The 18,060-nt window shown below is 35.9% G+C and overlaps 2 protein-coding genes across 11 annotated transcripts in view; one reads left to right on the top strand and one right to left on the bottom strand.

Annotated features, from left to right (window-relative positions):
- Positions 1–10,588, top strand: part of LOC306854517 (rap1 GTPase-activating protein 2-like) — a 39,785-nt gene extending 29,197 nt beyond the window's left edge. For 3 of the 8 annotated variants that reach the window (XM_079392614.1, XM_079392612.1, XM_079392616.1), the window contains 12 exons: positions 643–798; positions 876–947; positions 1,031–1,117; positions 1,305–1,445; positions 4,060–4,206; positions 4,317–4,432; positions 4,998–5,093; positions 5,340–5,457; positions 6,957–7,056; positions 8,090–8,157; positions 8,382–8,420; positions 9,329–10,588. In XM_079392614.1, the coding sequence (XP_079248740.1) occupies positions 643–798; positions 876–947; positions 1,031–1,117; positions 1,305–1,445; positions 4,060–4,206; positions 4,317–4,432; positions 4,998–5,093; positions 5,340–5,457; positions 6,957–7,056; positions 8,090–8,157; positions 8,382–8,390 (1,110 nt within the window). In that variant the 3' untranslated portion in view covers positions 8,391–8,420; positions 9,329–10,588. Of the gene's footprint in view, positions 1–642; positions 799–875; positions 948–1,030; positions 1,118–1,304; positions 1,446–3,058; positions 3,316–4,059; positions 4,207–4,316; positions 4,433–4,997; positions 5,094–5,339; positions 5,458–6,956; positions 7,066–8,089; positions 8,158–8,381; positions 8,421–9,328 lie in introns of those variants that run through there. The other 5 variants (XM_079392613.1, XM_079392611.1, XM_079392615.1 and 2 more) reach the window with 2 other exon arrangements.
- Positions 10,589–10,630: 42 nt separating this feature from the next.
- Positions 10,631–12,599, bottom strand: LOC306854074 (uncharacterized protein). Of its 3 annotated transcripts, none has more exons than XM_079391873.1 (5): positions 12,184–12,599; positions 11,587–11,922; positions 11,309–11,482; positions 11,107–11,135; positions 10,631–11,011 (listed from the first exon to the last, which is right to left on the bottom strand). In XM_079391873.1, exons 1-5 carry the CDS (start codon positions 12,239–12,241, stop codon positions 10,910–10,912), a joined length of 699 nt encoding a protein of 232 aa, XP_079247999.1. In that variant the 5' UTR covers positions 12,242–12,599; the 3' UTR covers positions 10,631–10,909. The 3 variants fall into 3 exon arrangements, with proteins under 3 accessions (XP_079247999.1, XP_079248000.1, XP_079248001.1); XM_079391874.1 differs by having other exon boundaries at positions 10,635–11,011; positions 11,309–11,479; positions 12,184–12,572; XM_079391875.1 differs by having other exon boundaries at positions 10,635–11,011; positions 11,309–11,476; positions 12,184–12,498.
- Between the last annotated feature and the right edge of the window lie 5,461 nt (positions 12,600–18,060).

Below are 18,060 nucleotides of genomic sequence, written 5' to 3'. Positions count from 1 at the left end.
ATGTTCCTTCCGAATCTAAATTGCTGTAATGGACAAAAAAAAGAAAAAAAAAAAAAACATCCTGACTGCAATTCTTAACAAAAAATTTTATTAATCAATTCTTTGAAATTAACGAAGATACTACCTTTATTTATTTATTTGTGTTAACCCTATCCATTAGGGTAAACAGATGAATAATGTGTTTGAAATTGAAATTGTGGAGATAAATGAAAAATAGGGAGAAATGTTCAAAATTTTTATTGCTGTAATAGATAAAAAAATATATATATCAAATTTTCCTGACTGCAATTCTAAGCACAGTGTTTTTATTTATGATTTTTTTTATCAATTTTTATTAAACAAAGAATTAAGTAAGATACTACCATGATTTATTTACTAATTATTGTTATGTTAACCCTAACCCTTTAATGGAGATAAAATGAAAATTAGGGAGAAATGTACTTAATGAAATTCACATTGCAAAAAAAAAAAGTTAAAATTTAATTTAATTCAATTCAATTAATTTAAAATTAAGAATTTAATTAAAATAAACTATATTTAAATATAATCCCTGTAGCTTTATCTTAACTAAAAATTGTGTTGGCAAATCCATTACATTTAAAATATTTATAAATATTTTCCTCTTGTGTCATATTCTCTCAGCTCCAGAGGAAGAGACATATTGGCAATGATATTGTCGCAGCGGTCTTCCAGGAAGAGCCCACACCATTCGTTCCTGATATGATCGCATCCAACTTCCTTCATGCCTATGTGCTAGTGCAGGTGGAAAACCCCTGCACTGATCACACCACGTACAAGGTTTGTCAAACACCTCACTGAATTACTCCAGATACCCATCAATCCCACTGATCTGAGGTATCGATTGGTGTTCACAGGTGTCCGTCACAGCTAGAGAGGATGTCCCTCCATTCGGCCCCCCTCTTCCAAACTCTGCGGTCTTTAAGAAGGTAATATAGAAGATTGCTTCCGTTACATGTTGAAGGAGATGATGATTTGTATCATAAGATGATGGAGATCAACTCTTTCCCAGGGTCCCGAGTTCCGGGAATTTCTCTTGACAAAATTGATCAACGCAGAAAATGCATGCTGCAAGTCAGACAAGTTCGCCAAACTGGAGGTGAGAAAAAAATCCAGAGCTCCACGATTTACTATAAACAATCAATTTGTAGGAACAATCACCCAAAATATTAATATTCTGTCATTATTTACTAATGAGTTTTCATTTTGGGGTGAACTATTGCTTTAATTAGCCTATCTGAATCATCATCTATCGTTCTGTGTGTGTGTGTGTGTTTGTTTGACAGGAGAGGACACGGGCAGCACTGTTAGATAACCTTCACGATGAACTGCACAGACAGACACAGGCCACAGTAGGACTGGGCTCAACTACAGATGAAGAAAAGCTAGAAAATGGAGGTCATGGAGGGCTGCTGGAGTCTTTTAAGGTGAGATGTCCTGTCTTTGACCACTTAAAAACCCAGAGAACTAAAGATTTTACTGAATGATGTTGCTCTTTGCATTTGTTCTATTCAGTGAAGTATTCTCAAAAAATATTCTACAATGTGTTCTACCAATTAACATTTTGGGGTCAGTAAGATTTTTTTTAAGGAATTTGTACTTTTATCCGCAAGTATGCATTAGTGACAGCTAAGACAGATAATATTACAAAAGCTTTCTATTTCAAATAAATGCTGCTCTTTTGTATTCCTCAAAGAAACCTGAAAAAATGTATCACCTAAATATTAAGCAGCATATCTTTTTTCAACACTGGTAATAATACGAAATGTTTCTTGAGCAGCAAACCAGCATATTTGAATGATTTCCGAAGGATCATGTGACCCTGAAGACTGAAGAATAATTCAGCTTTGCCATCACAGGAATAAAATACATTTAAAAATATTTTAAAACAGAACACAGTTGTTTTAAATTGTAATAATAAAATTTCAAATTATACAGGTTTTCAAATAAATGCAGCCTGTTGAGCATAAGAGACTTAAACCCAAAACATTTCCTGTTTACTTAAATACAGTATCTCACAGAAGTGAGTACACCCCTCACATTTTTGTAAATATTTTATTATATCTTTTCATGTGACAACACTGAAGAAATGACACTTTGCTACAATGTAAAGTAGTGAGTGTACAGCTTGTATAACAGTGTAAATTTGCTGTCCCCTCAAAATAACTCAACACACAGCCATTAATGTCTAAACCGCTGGCCAACAAAAGTGAGTACACCCCTAAGGGAAAATGTCCAAATGTCTGGTCACTGGAAGTTCAGCATGGCACCTCATGGCAAAGAACTCTCTGAGGATCTGAAAAAAAGAATTGTTGCTCTACATAAAGATGGCGTAGGCTATAAGAAGATTGCCAAAACCCTGAAACTGAGCTGCAGCACGGCACCATACAGCGGTTTAACAGGACAGGTTCCACTCAGAACAGGCCTCGCCATGGTCGACCAAAGAAGTTGAATGTGCTCAGCGTCATATCCAGAGGTTGTGTTTGGGAAATAGACGTATGAGTGCTGCCAGCATTGCTGCAGAGGTCCGTGATGTCGTCATGGAGGAGTGGAAGAGGACTCCAGTGGAAACCTGTGACGCTCTGGTGAACTCCATGCCCAAGAGGGTTACAGCAGTGCTGGAAAATAATGGTGGCCACACAAAATATTGACACTTTGCGCCCAATTTGGACATTTTCACTTAGGGGTGTACTCACTTTTGTGGCCAGCGGTTTAGACATTAATGGCTGTGTTGTTGAGTTATTTTGAGGGGATAGCAAATTTACACTGTTATACAAGCTGTACACTCACTACTTTACATTGTAGCAAAGTGCAATTTCTTCAGTGTTGTCACATCTTTGTTGGACCTAGACAACAATGATATAATAAAATATTTACAAAAATGTGAGTGGTGTACTCACTTCTGTGAGATACTGTATCTGTCTGTCTGTAAGTGTGCACATGATTCTGTTTGTCTGAATATGCCCTGGACTAAGCTCTTAGAAGGCCTGTGTGTGTTAGTGACCATATGCATGGTTTTGCTGTGTGTGGGTGTTTTCAGACAGGGTGGAGGTGTGTGTGGGGTGGTTTGCAGACACACACATACACTGCAGTGCTGATCTGCGTAGCAGCCGTGACTGTGTATCATTACCAAGCCGAACTGATGCAGATGACCAGTGCACATTAAACAATACATTAAACATGTATACAACAACACAAGACTCCCAGATTATTTCATAGATTGTTTGTACTTTTGTGTGAAGTTTTTCACGTTTATTGTTTATTTTTTTATTTTATTTGATATATATATACTATACACTACACTATATATAAACTATATATAAAATAGTTTAAATGTTTTTTTTTAGGGGTAACATTTCATATTGAAGAAATTATTATATTATATTACATTATATTATAAAATGTATATTTTTAAATGGTTTTTAAGTGGCAAAGTTTGTAAATTTACAAGCAAAAAATATAAATGTGATACAAAAAATAAACATGGAAATAACACAGAATAGAATAGAATAGAAAAGTGTTTTCTTACCGTTGTTTGGCCATTGACCTTTAGTACAGGGCTGTCCAAACTCGGTCCTGGAGGGTTTAACTCCAACCCTAATCAAACACACCTGAAGCAGCTAATCAAGATTTTACTAGGCATACTAGAAACTTCCATGCAGGTGTGCTGAGGCAAGTTGGAGCTAAACTCTGCAAGACACCGGCCCTCCAGGACCGAGTTTGGACAGCCCTGCTTTAGTATAAAGCTGGTGTGTAGCTCCACCTACTGGTTGTTCATGGTAATACAATTCCATTTTTTTCAAACTCCATCATCATTATTATGGGTAGTTTTCTAAACAAATAAATGTCATAAAAGTAATAAAATAAGTCATTTAAGATAAATTATTAACCAACTAATATAAATAATGCACATATAACCCTTAAACTGTGACATAAGTTCTTATTTCTCTTTTTTTGCCAATATAAATATATTTGTGCTCATGCTTAGTACAGTTTTGTATTTTCTGTTCCTCTTTTACCCTCTTCCTCTCTCTCTGTCAGAGGGCCATGCGTGTGAGGAGCCACTCTATGGAAACGATGGTAACTCATAAACACAAGATTCCTGGAGTGGCGGCAGGGGTCCCGTCTAGTGTGAGCGGTGGAGGACTCCAGCAGAACAGCACGGAGTGCACCAAGAGCACCTTCACTGTACTTCCATTATTTTCATTTTATTCAGATTAAAGTCTTATCTCATCCATAGTATAAACATGCTGAAGTCATTTATTATTATAAAGCAGTGTGATATTTGTGTTTGTCAGCCTCCAGCGCTGTCTGCAAAATCTCCTTTAAAGAGTCCAGTAAAGCGGCGCTCTGGTCTGTTCCCCAGATTGCACTCCAGCACAGAAAGTCCAACTGAGAAACATCCATCTCGCAGGTAAACAAATATACAGACAATTTATACATAACTCTAGTCTTCAGTGTCACATGATCATTCAGAAATCATGATAATATGTTGATTTGCTGATCAAGATTAATTCCTTATTATTATCAATGTTGAAAACAGTTTTTCTGCTTAACATTTTTTTTTTATTGTGAAAATAATATTTTTTTTTATTGTGATATGCATGATTTAAAAAAGAGAGAACAACATTAATTCATACTTTTATTCAGCAAGGACACATTAAATTGATCTAAAGACATTTCTAATGTTACAAAAAATTCTATTTCAAATTAATGCTGTTCGCTGACCTTTCTATTCATCAAAGAATCCTGAAAAAGGTATCAGTTTTAACATTTACAATAATTGGAAATATTAAAAATTGAGTACCAATAATAATTGAGTTCCAAGTCGGTGTATTATAATGATTTCTGAAGGATCATGTGACACTGAAGAATGGAGTAATGACTGCTGAATGTTGTGTTTGTCTGTATGTATTTACATTTTTGTGCATTAGTATTTCAGAAAAGCACTACATAAACTGTATTCTGTGTTTTTGTAGTGACCAAAAAACAGAAGTGTTACCTCACTCGCAGGATGTAAGGTCAGAGACGTCATCCAATCCGAGTTCACCAGAGATCTGCCCAAATAAAGAAAGGTGGGTTTCATTGCGGTTTCTCAGTTCCAGTTCCTCAGGTACAGAAGATGTGAGTGCAGTGTTGGAGTGTTTTCACATTTGATGAATCAGATATGTAGTCGGGCTTCATTTTTAAATACTTTACCAGCACCTTCACTTTTAGAATTCATGTGAAAGGGTATTCCTGTCTCCTTCGTAGTTCTTCAGTAAACAAAAAACTGTGGATCTCTGTTGTGTAATCTCTGTTCCGTTGGTTTGGTCCTGCAGGCCATTTGTGAAGCTGAAAGAGTGTAGCGGCAGAGCTAATATCTCCCGATCCTCCTCCAGCACCAGCAGCTTCAGCAGCACAGCAGGGGAGGGAGATGGACTGGAGGAGCTAGAAATGGTGACACACACTTAAACACACACACACAGACAGAAGAGTTCTGTTGACCTTTCAAGAGACACACTGCAAAAAAACAAACAAAAAAACAGTATTTCAGTAACAGTATATATTATCTCAGCATCCTTAAACCTTGAGTACTTTAGAAGCAAAATTGCGTAATATCTTATGGTGATATATATATATATATATATATATATATATATATATATATATATAGTACTTTTGTATGTACTAATAATGTATGTACATTTATTTATCATAATATGATGCAAAAATATTGTGAAATATTATTACCTGTAGTTTAAAATAACAGTTGCCTAATGTAATATACCTTAAAATATAATTTATTCCTGTGGTGGCAAAGATGAATTTTCAGCAGCTATTATTCCAGTCTTAAGTGTCACATGATCCTTCAGAAATCAGTCTAATATGCTAAATTATTATCAGTATTGGAAACCATCGTAAGCCAGCTGCCAGCATTTATTCAAAATATAATATTTTGTTACAATATTAGTCTTTACTATCACTTTTTCCCAATGTAACATCTTTGCTGAATTAAAGTATTAATTTCTTTAAAAAAAAGAAAGAAAAAATGTGCTGACCCCAAATTTTGAATTATCTGTATGATACAAAAAATAAATAAACAAATAAATGTATGTGTGTATATATATATATATATATATATATTAGTGCTGTCAAACTATTAATCACAATTAATCGCATCCAAAATAAAAGTTTTTGTTTACATAATATATGTATGTGTACTGTGTATATTTATTATGCATATAAAAATACACACACATACAGTATATATTTTGAAAATATTTACATGTATATACATTTATATATTTATATTCTATTTTATATTATATATATATTTAACATATTTATATATATATATATATATATATATATAAATAAAGCATATTTAATATATAAACAACATATTTTTCTTAAATATATACATACATGTGTTTGTATGTATATATACATAATAAATAAACTTTTATTTTGGATGTGATTAATCGGTTGACAGCACTAATATATATATTTAAGTTTATGGTTAAAATAATATTTTGACAACTGAGTTTTAAAAGGAACGAATGAAAAAGTACATTTTTTAAGGATGTTTGCATTTTTCTTTTTAAGCTGGAAAACAACAACATGATTATGAGAATTATCTTTGCAGTGTGTTTCTTCAGTCACGTCTAGGTGGTTTACATTTTTTTTAAATTGGAAAGCAGGACGAATCACCTCAGATACGCTCACCATGAAAACAATTAAATTATGCTTTAGAAACTTCCTGTACACAGCTGATTTGCAGATAACATCACACACTAAATGGCCCTTCGCATTGATCCTCTCAGCCTGACGTCTGTCGATATGCCTAATTACTTCAGCACAGCTAGTTCTAGGACAATCCATAGCGATGGAACTATTATTAACATTACCTCTGCAGTTTACTCAGACTGTCATTTGGTGTGTGTTGTGTCCTGTAGAGCAGTCACCCGTCCACAGCTTCATCTGTGTACAGTCCATCTCTCAGTGTGGAAAGCCAGAACACCGGAATGCCGCTGATCATGTGCCGTAGTCCCACAGGTGAAATCAGCAATCATACACAATAAAAATAAACTGAAGCAATCATACACTGCACAGCCAAAAGTAAGCGGACACCTGAAAACCAACATATTTTATCAATAAGCAATTGGTAATAGTTGAAAGAGGATAGGGACTATTTCATCTTTAACGTTTTCTGTAATTGCAATAAAGCTAAAATAAAAGATAAATATTGAAAAACTTCAATAAAAATAAATAGCTGAAAATTTACTAACACTTAGGCCATCCAAGATGTAAATGAGTTTGTTTCTACATTGGAATAGATTTGGATACATTTAGCATTACATAACTTGCTCACCAACATATTTGTTTAGAACTGTTTTGGACAGTTTTTGCTTGCAAATGGTGCTTGATCTGCATATTTCTCTACTGATTCAGATGTTACAACTTTTTAACTGAACAAAGTAATATTATGGATATTACTGAAGGTAAAAATGTGATGATGGATTTGAACATGCAGCTTTTTGCTTCACAAGACATTAAATTATGGACTGAAGTTTTGTGGTTCACTTGTGTATTATTGTGATTTTTATTTGCTGTTTGGACTCTCGTTCTGACGGCACCCATTCACTGCAGAGGATCCATTAATGAGTAAGTAAAGAAATCTCCAAATCTCTTTAGATAAAGAAACAACCTCATCTACATCTCGGATGGCCTGAGGGTGACAACATTTTCAGGAAATGTTTTATTTTTGAGTGAACTAATATTTGAAAATTAGAAATGTTGAACATTAAAATGTTAAGTAAAATACACAAGTATTTGGCTAAAAGTAATTGAACCCTTGAAAACCAGACCTATATATGCTTGTTGAACATTTATCATTAAAACCATTAATAGGAAATTGGTAATAGTTGAAATAGTCATACTCACAATTAAAATAGTTATAACTCATCAGTTAAAAGATGGTGTCAACATATTTGTGGCTATGAGATGTGCATAAACATGAGTATACTTGCATGCACACACAAATGCTTGCACTTGGCACAAAAACAATCTCACCTGTTGTTTTTCTTAGATGGAAAGAGCAAAACTTCACCGAGGTCAAACTTGAAATTCCGCTTTGACAAACTGAGCCACTCCACTGTAAGTACTGTGTACTTGAATAACTTTAATATTGACTGGGCGTATTTTGAAATCAATGAACAATGCTGATGTTGAAATGATAACAGTGTGCATGTTACTCTTTTTTTTTGAAGTGCAAGTGTTTGTTATCGTAAGTCTGTAACAGTACATTTGATTCCATTTGGTAAGCTGACTAATGAGATTGGAATTCACTTACTAAGAATAATCATTCCTCTTTCTTTCAGGGTCATTAGGTCAGACAGAAGACACTGCATGGACAAAAGGTACTTTGCATATTACTGTATTTACATCTCTTTAAGATAGGTATAGATGCATCTTGAAATACAAACTTGGTACTTTTTTCTTGGTACTTATTTTATTACCTTTTAATTATTTAGCATAAAAATTAATGCAAATCAAGTTTTGAAGTAAAAAAATGAATTTTGTTATTAAGTACAGTATATATATATAAAGAATAGTAACTATTTATTCTTTTACTCATCAGAACAAGTAGAAAAACTGAAATGTAGTTAATAAATAAACAGCAATAAATGAGACATCATTTCCAGTTTAGCCCCTTTTAATGCTAATAATGGAATGCTAAATTGTGCTAAATTAATTACCTTTTTTTCTAAGAAATCACAAAGGATTTTCATCTGTGTTGTTACTATTAACTAAAACTAAAACTATTACAAAACAGTTTTTGTTAAATGAAATAAAGCTGAAATTAAACAAAAATATAAATAAATAATAAATGTTAGATGAAAAATATAAACTTGCAAATTAAGAAATGTTGTTTTGGCAAGTAACTGAAAAAATTTTGAATACTAAAATTACAAAAAAAAAAAAAAAATATATATATATATATAGGCCTATGATATTTAAAAAAAAAGTTTTTATTAAAAATAAAAATAAATTAAAGCTAAATAGAAATATTAACAACTAATAAAATCACAAAAGCACATCATAAAATTACCGAACAAAAATTAATTAAAAGGAAATTTTAAAATATAAATATATCTGTTTTTATATTTATGTCAGAAATAGTGGCTATACATAGTACTTGGTGTCAGATCAAAATAAAATAAAGGGTTTCACCTATCCCCATTTTCATTTTATATGTACTTTATTAAATCTGTGGACTTTTAAAGGTACATAGTTTACCCAGTATGTTTGTTCTTTATCTTTCTAGGCTGTGACTTTGAATGGATTTTTATAGATTGGAAGAAAAAGGGACCATTTTCTCTTGCCGACGCAACAGTTATCACTGTTCAGCATAATATACAACTGAACACTATTGTAAGAACTGATCCTACAAACACAAAAATGGTTCAGAGGACAGAAATGAACACCAGTCTTAGTAGAAAAAGCAACAAATGTCTCTGTTTTACCAACATTTTAAATATAGTGCTCAAACAAGTGTTGAAAACTGTCCTTGCCTAACTGCAATTGCTTTCTAGACAGATGCTCATTATTAACACAGCCACTTGAAATACTTGAAGAGTTCTCAGTCATTAAATGTAACAAGAGATACGAACTACAAAATAGCATTATAAGCACCTGTACTGTACTCAGTCTTTTGCAGAGATTACAGGTCATTTCGAGTCTTGTATCACATCGTCCATCAGTGTAAGCCTTAAAATACTATAGAGAGCTATGCTCTGCTGAGGATTGAGTTCTGTTATTTTTGACTGATGTGAAATGGTCAAATTCACCTTTCCCGAGGGTAACCAAAGATGAAGATTGCCATGGTTTATTTATGGTAAAGGGGAAAGGTTTTAACAAAAAAACATATTTCATGGATGGCGAAGACACATTTTATTATATATTTTTTTAAGTAAAATCTGTCTGTTCATTTTCAGCATACATTTAGTTCTCTAAATACAGTATATTTGTTCAACACTAATTTTATTGAACAGATATATTTGCACAATTGAACTTAAAAAATTAAATTATATACTTCATTAAATTTCATTTTGAGCTCTCAAACACACTTGAGAAAGCAGACACATAAACGTTTTTTTTACTTTCAGACTTGTGGATGTACAAAAAGGTCCTTTGTTGTAAAAGCTTTGTTATTCAATTATGGCTGGCAGAATAATGTTTGAAGGCTTTTCTTTTGAAATTATGTATTATTTATTTACATATATGTGTCTCTTCTCATTCCTCATGATTTAGTTGTTAGTTTTCAGCGGTACTCATTGGTGAGGGCATTAGACTGCAGAGAGCGAGTTAAATATTCTTGTACAATAGTGACAAACTTTGACAAAATGTGTTGGCATATATGTTTGTACTGCCATAATTGATTGCTTTTAAAAATTGTTGATGTTACGTAAAAAAAAAAAAGTCAAACAAGAATAATTTAAAAGATCATGTATATGTATATTTGGTTATGGCATGTGCCATTAAGAATTTATTATAAAAAATAAAATGTATTTTGTGTCAAATACTTGTCTGTTGTGAAAAATATTTGAAATATGAGTCCAATGCAATTGTCTCAGATATGTCTCCTTTTATTTCAAGTACAACCAGACATTTTCTATATAAAATGCACAACAACATTTAATATGGCTTTACAACTACTGAATATCAAATCAAAGTGTAATATTGCTAGCATTCACATTTCAAAGGATGCCAAGTCAAGTTGATATCTTTTCATTCTTGTTGTCTAACTTTGCAACTGTACTGCCACTATGTTTACAGTCAAATTTGCTCTGGCATTGAAAATAACCCACAGCCACATGAGAGATAGAAATGCAAGATGTCTTTGTGTTCAGGAGAAACGCACAGAGGAATAGGCAGTTGGCTCAGACGCTTGTCTTGGATGATCATTCTGCCGCCTTGAATCGTTCATTGCAACTTCTGCATACACCAACTGCACAAATAATAAATACAAGTAAAGAAATGGATCATATTGACTGATTTAACAAATCAGATTCTTATCAAAACACCATGTACTGAGATACTTACTTCCTTTTTTGGTTTCACTCTAGCTGCAACTAGAACAAGAAAACAAGTCATTCAAAAACAAATCTGAATTATATATTTTTATAACTTAAATGTTAGATTAAATAAAAAAAAATACATTTATACATTTAAATAAAAAAACATGTAAGGTAAAAAAAATTGATTGGTATATGACATATTTGCAGAATATGGAGTTGAATCTTACAGGACGTGCGGGGGCGAGGTGGGACAGGGGGTGGTGGTGGTGGATGATGATCCCTGGTGAGACACCAAACAAATCCCAAAACAACAGGAAAACACATCAAGGCACCAAAACAAAGCAGGAATCTATGAGAGAGGCTTCTGCCTGATGAGTCTACTGCTGCTGCTGCTGCTGCTGCTGGCCAAAAATAAAAATAGATACTTTCTCATTTTAACAATATATTGTGTGCAAATTATGAACCCAAAAACTGAAATAATTTCAACCCAACAGCATGCATATACCTGCAGTCACATTAACTTGTGTCACATGTCCACTGCTAGTGATATTCTGAGGCCAGGCTATCAAACACTTGTACGCTCCAGCATCTGACTGGTTGATGTTGTGAATGTGGAGAAACAGATCTGTGCTATTGGCTGTTAAGTTGGAACTGGACATCTCGATTCGTTCAGAGGCAATGAGGAATGTAAATCCTAATGTGTCCAATTCCTGGAAAACCCATCCTCCAGTCCAGCCAGCCAGCCCACAGTGTTGCACTTCACAGCCCAACTGGAGACTGCCTCCCTCCGCCACAAACTTTGTAGCACGACTTGCTCGAACGGATGAGCACAGTTCACATACTGAAATGAAACGAGTTTTGTTACAAAAAGCACTTTTGGACTTATTACGGAGTCCTTGACGTGACTTGAAATGCTAATACGAGAGACGGGCGTGAACAAGAAAATTGTACAAAATATGAACATAAACCGGAAACTATAACACAACAACATTAAAAGGAAATGAGAATGTTTAAAACATTATTTAGAGTGATGAAACATCTATTTTAAGTACTTTTGAAAGTGCAGCAGCTGAATCTGCTATGAATCTGAGAAGTGACTTACCTTTTAAGATACACAAAAACGCCAGTAATGTAAAGAAACACCTGTAAGCTCTTTTCATCCTTTATGCTATTTCCATACTATCGTAGCCTCAGAACAGATTCGGAAGAGTTTTAAAGTCAACACACGACTTTCTGTGAAGTTCCCGGGAAGAACAACAAAAAGGTAGGTTAAGTTGTTCTAAACACTTCCTAGCTCCGTAAACACCCACTCTCTTTATTCACAGCAGGAAAATTGACTCCACTTTCCGTTTAATTACGTTACATCTAGCAGCTCCAGCCGAATTGTAAGTGTGCACTTGAGGAAGGAAATGCAAGCTCACCACACGCTCTTCCTGTTGGAGAAAGGAAATTTACTCTCGATCACTGTTGACATTCCTTTATAACTGGACTGAAACTAGGACACAAATGTTGGGATCTAGATAGACAAATGTTGCTAAAATGTGAATATTTCCTTGTAATGTGATTGTGTGGTCTGTCCAGCTGTGATATGCCAAATCTTTCATTGGGCAGTTTGGGAAGGAAATTAAACAACCAAGAACAGGTATAAAAGGCTTTCCCCCAATTATTATTATTATTATTTTAATGCAGTCGATATTTCATTTTCTTTCTGTTGATGTTTATGCTGTTTAGACTGTATTACCATACCACTGCTAATACTACTACTAATAACAATAGTAATTTTCATAGTATTTTTAATACTAAAAAATACAATCAGATTCTTCAAATCTGAACATCCTTAAAATAAGATGCATTTATGTGAGAAGAAAAAAAAGGAAAAATAGAGACATTAAGAAAATATCGAATAGGCCTATAATATACTCCATTGGCAAATTATATATCTATATACAGTATAGATATATAACTGTAAAACAAGACAAAAATACTGATAAAAGTTTTTTTATTATTTTTTTCCCCGTTTGTTTATACATTTAATTTTTCAGTTGAGTGCTTTATATTAAGATATAGCCTACCACAGAACGCCACAGTTATTCTGGCTGAATTATTATTATTATTAATATTTATTTATTTAGGAAAAATGATTGCATGGTGCCAGATAGCCTATATCACGGTAACACTTTACAATAAGGTGTCATTTGTTAACATTAGTAAATGTATTAATTAACATGAATGAACCATGAACAATACATTTATTACACTATTTATTAATCTTTGTTAATGTTAGTTAATAAAAATATAGTTGTTCATTGTTTGTTTATGTTAGTTCACAGAGCATTAACTAATGTTAACAAACAAAACTTGTGATTTTAATAACGGAGTGTATTTACACTAAGTGTTTGTTGGCAAAGCTATTTACACTAACTCAGCCCAGCAACGCATGATTGAGTTAGTCAACAATAAATAAAAAAATGTAATTTTGCATTAGTATCAGTGGCGTGACGCGGTCAACCCGAGTTCGATTCCGCATTTTGCCGAACTTTTTTTCTCCCTTTTCAAATCTCATATCGCATCAGAAAGACATTGTCAATAAAAATTTGAAAATAAAAAAAAAATTTGAAAATAAAAGTATCGGGTAGGGTTAGGGTAGGTGTAGGGAGGGCTTTATTGTCCCAATAAGGAGGCATCCATTTAATAATTTGAATTAAAACGCTCTGGTTACTCACATAACCTTGGTTCCCTGAGATAAGGGAACGAGCGTTGTGTCGTCATATTTCAATGACGACTGCTATGGGGGAAACTCCTGTTTACACTTTTACTGAAGCCAGATTGGTTAACGTTTGTGTACTGCACAAACCAATGGCGCTCAAGCCCGCCAGACCCAGCACGCCATTTCATCAGAATCAACGACTGAAGCAACAGCCATCGATTCACGTGCAGCTATAGCACGGCCAGTTACGCAATGCTCGTTCCCTTATCTCAGGGAACTCCCGTTGCGTCGTCATATTTCATTGACGACTGCTATGGGGAGCGCATCCATTAGCGCCGTGCTATAAGCAGAAGCAGAACTAAGCTTGCTCAGCGAGCTCAGCTCAGGCACACTCACACGCCCAGGAAGAGACCATTCCTCTCGTTGAGTGGGCCCTCACACCTATAGGGCACTGTACGACCGCTGAGGTATAGGCCAGGGCGATAGCCTCTACTATCCAATGAGATAGCCTTTGCTTTGGGACCAGCAGCCCCTTAGATCAGCCTCCAAAGCACACAAAGAGCTGTTCGGACTGTCTAAATGACTTAGAATGCTGTGTGGCCGGAGAAGACATTACAGTCATTGGGTCCAAACTCAAGACAGGAAGCACTGATAGATAGAGCTTGCAATTCACCCACATGCTTGACCACCAGGGCCAAGAGTAGAGCGGTTTTGAGCGTCATGACCCTTAAGCCAGCTGTTTGAAGTGGCTCAAAGGGAGGGCCCTTGAGGGCTCCGAGGACTATAGATAAGTCCCAGGTCAGCACAGTCTTAGGACGAGGAGGATTCAACCGCCGAGCGCCTCTAAGGAACTTAACAACCAACCCATTTATTACTCCCCTTGTCCAGCAACTCTTGTAGAAAAATAAGCACATGGGACACATCGCATGAAATCGGATCCTGGTTACGTGCTGAACACCTGTCGCTGAAGATTGACCACTTAAGAGCATAGTCCCCTGGGCCGCATGTGTAGCAGGCCCAGGGGAATAACTGAGGAGGCTTCAGCCATGATTTCGAGGCAGTGATATGCAGGCGGATATGATATACAGAGCGCCCCAGCCTGAGCTGGATGCATCCGCCTTTAAAGATAAAACCACTCGTGCAACAAGGTATTAATCCTGATGTGTAAAACACACTGGCGGATCAAAGCGCTGAGGGGAGAGTGGGTCGCGCTGTGCCGGCGTGAGACGCACACTCTCACGATCGGTCTCAGTGAGTGCAGCCTCAGCATGGAGGTTACCCAGGCGAGTGGTGCACTCAAATCCAAGGCTGTCAGCGATGTGAATCACTAGTGACAGCCCTTACTCTGATCTGCCTAGAACATCGGTCTCAAACTCAATTCCTGGAGGGCCAAAGCTCTGCACAGTTTAGCTCCAACCCTAATCAAACACACCTGATCCAGCTAATCAAGCTCTTCAGGATCACTAGAAACTTCCAAGCAGGTGTGATTTAGAGCTGGTTGGAGCTAAACTGTGCAGAGCTGCGGCCCTCCAGGAATTGAGTTTGAGACCAATGGCCTAGAAGGACAGAGCCGCTCGATGAAGCGAGGGGCGCTGATCCTCACATATAAAATACAGTAGCAGATCAAAGTTCTGCGGTAAGAGTGAAACACGCGGGACCTGTGCCGACATAAATCACTCATGCCTGATCGCTCAAAACTCATGAGTTCACCATTTATTTTTTTTGATTCGTGAGCGGAGAAGAGCGAGACTCATGTCCTCTGAGAGAGCATTCCGTCTCAATGAGCATACAGTCTCTGCATGGGGCTGTCCAGACAGGTGACTCACTCATTGCCCTTCTGCATCATGCAGGACTCCTTGTACGAGCCACACTCGCGACATTTGCAAAAACGTAGCAGAGAAACGTACAGGAATTGCTCTTACCAGCCGGATAGCCACAGGGGAAGGCTTCTCGCTTCTTCCGCTGCCGGGGGCTTGTTTCTACGACGCGAGCTGCAGGCTGTACTTCTGCTTTGGCTTCTTAATTGCAGAGTCAGCGAAGAGATGGTCTCGTCGCTGAAGGAGAAGATTCTGATGAAATGGCGCGCTGGGCCGACTCCTGTAGCAGTCGGCTCCGCCCCTTCTGGCGGGCTTGAGTGCCATTGGTTTGTGCAGTACACAAACGTTAACCAATCTGGCTTCAGTAAAAGAGTAAACAGGAGTTTCCCCCATAGCAGTCGTCAATGAAATATGACGACGCAACAGGAGTTCCCTTTCGATAGTGATCTATAATTTACACTCAATACGATATTATTGTGTGCTGTTTTATAATGTACTACAATACTGAGGAGCAGATAATTGCCACTACTTGCAATAAGTAGTATAAATAGCAGAAAATAGGCTATTGCTATTTTAATGTAAATAGAATCTATTGCTATTTGCACTTAGTGCAAATAGCCGCTGCCTTTTAATAATGCATTAGTAAATGCTGAAATTATCAGTATACCTAAGATTAATAAATGCTGTATAAGTATTGTTCATTCTTAGTTCATGTTAACTAATGTAGTTAATGTTAACAAATTAAAATGATTGTAAAGTGTAACCTATATCACATTCTGTCAGTGAAATGTCATGAAGAAGAGAAGTTTGTTAACTTAAATCATGGTTTCTTTTGTAGCCACAGGGTGGTGCTCAAAGTAAAATAGTTTCTCAGTAGTCCGCTGGGAAATCTGTACTATGGTTGAGGCAAAAAGGGGCATGTGCAAGCAATTTCACAGCTGCTGTAGATAAAATAAAAAACTTAAACAGAACCTGCTGCTGCTGCTTTGTTGCTTTAAGACAAATGATCTTTACATTGTCTTGATATGCAATACATTGCACTTGAAAAAATTACTTTAGAGATCTCTAAAACAAGTCAAATTCATATGACATGGAAAGGAGCCTTGAATGTTAAGGTTTCAGAGTTTAAGGTTTCAGGTTCAGAGTAGAACTTTTTCTTTGAGTAGAACCCTAATCAAATATGTAATGAAATGTGTCATTATTTACTTACCCTCATGTCGTTCCAAACCTGTATTCTGTTATTTATGTGACAAATATGCTCATTAACTGTAATATGGAATGATTCTTCAAAATATTAAAATTTTTGCTCTAAAGAAGAAAGGTTAAGAATTTACAATTTTGGGTGAACTATCACTTGAAGCAACAAATGAGGCTCGGGCAGCATTTTGGCAAAGGGAGGCTCCCTCAAAAGGTTGCTTTGAGCTGTGCGATTGTTTCCTGCAGTGAGTAACTTGAGTTAACGGACCTTAATGGTAACCAGATGTGTAGGACGTCAGTGTGGGCTTACAATCTCAGGATATGTCTGTTTTTCTTGGAAAGCCTGTGGTACAACACTAACCCTAAGTTACGCAAGTGCTAATAAAATTATTTAACCATTTAGTTGAGTCATATTAATATAAGCTTGTACGTACAGGAGAGCATTTTGTAAATGTCCCTTTTACAGGCCTGAAAGTGAATCTGATCTCCAATCCTTATTTTTATCAGTCAAAACAGGAAACTGGACATTGACCACCCAGGAATGGGCAGGAATGAGGGTGTGCTGGTCAACCCACATGGGTTAAAGCAGATAAGTAAAAGCAAACACTCACAGGTCTGTGCTCAGGAGCAAACAATAGTGTATAATTGACTAAAATGGCGATTTTGTCCATGTTTTTGATGCATACAGGACAAAGGAATTAGCTAAGCTCAAAGCCATGCACTGTACAAATCATTTTTGTTCACAAATGAAAAGGCAGATTAGTGTCCTCTGAATGGTTCAGTCCCAAGAAAGAATGGTTTCTTGGCAGTACAGATTGCTCCATGATCAGATTACTCCGTAGGCACGTCCTCAGCCTTCACTGAATGTGCAACAAGGCTCTTTTTTGTTCTCTAGTGATGAGAACAGGCCCTCTGAGGTTTCTTGAATCCATGCTGCAGAGGAATGCAAAAAATGACTAGTTTATGATGGTATTGCCCTAGTGCATTACATGGAATGTAAACATCATTAGGTGGTCAGCACCTTTCAAGGAAGTTTAGCTACATCAAATGTTCTGCTCTGACACAAAACACTAACCCGGCTGAGTGTGACGAGTGAACACAGAGCCTGGTGTATCTATTCTGGTGCACAATAAAGCTTTTCTCTTGCACGCAGTGTTACAGTGAGAAAGCCTCTATTGTGCTGGTTTTCTGATACTGTGAGACTTACGCTGGGTCTTCAACAAAAGGGAATGAAGATGACTGTGCTGTGTGTGACTCC

This window comes from Barbus barbus, assembly GCF_936440315.1.
Source record: "Barbus barbus genome assembly, chromosome: 34".
NCBI classification, from domain to species: domain Eukaryota; kingdom Metazoa; phylum Chordata; class Actinopteri; order Cypriniformes; family Cyprinidae; genus Barbus; species Barbus barbus.
This window is presented reverse-complemented; position numbering and strand designations above follow the sequence as displayed.

Excerpts from the sequence above, each read along its gene's own strand:
- LOC306854074 (XM_079391873.1), bottom strand. The coding sequence starts at position 12,241 with ATGAAAAGAGCTTACAGGTGTTTCTTTACATTACTGGCGTTTTTGTGT. Across the intron at positions 11,923-12,183 it reads GTTTTTGTGTATCTTAAAAG|TATGTGAACTGTGCTCATCC; the intron begins GTAAGTCACTTC and ends GTTTCATTTCAG. Across the intron at positions 11,136-11,308 it reads ACCTCGCCCCCGCACGTCCT|TTGCAGCTAGAGTGAAACCA; the intron begins GTAAGATTCAAC and ends TTCTTGTTCTAG.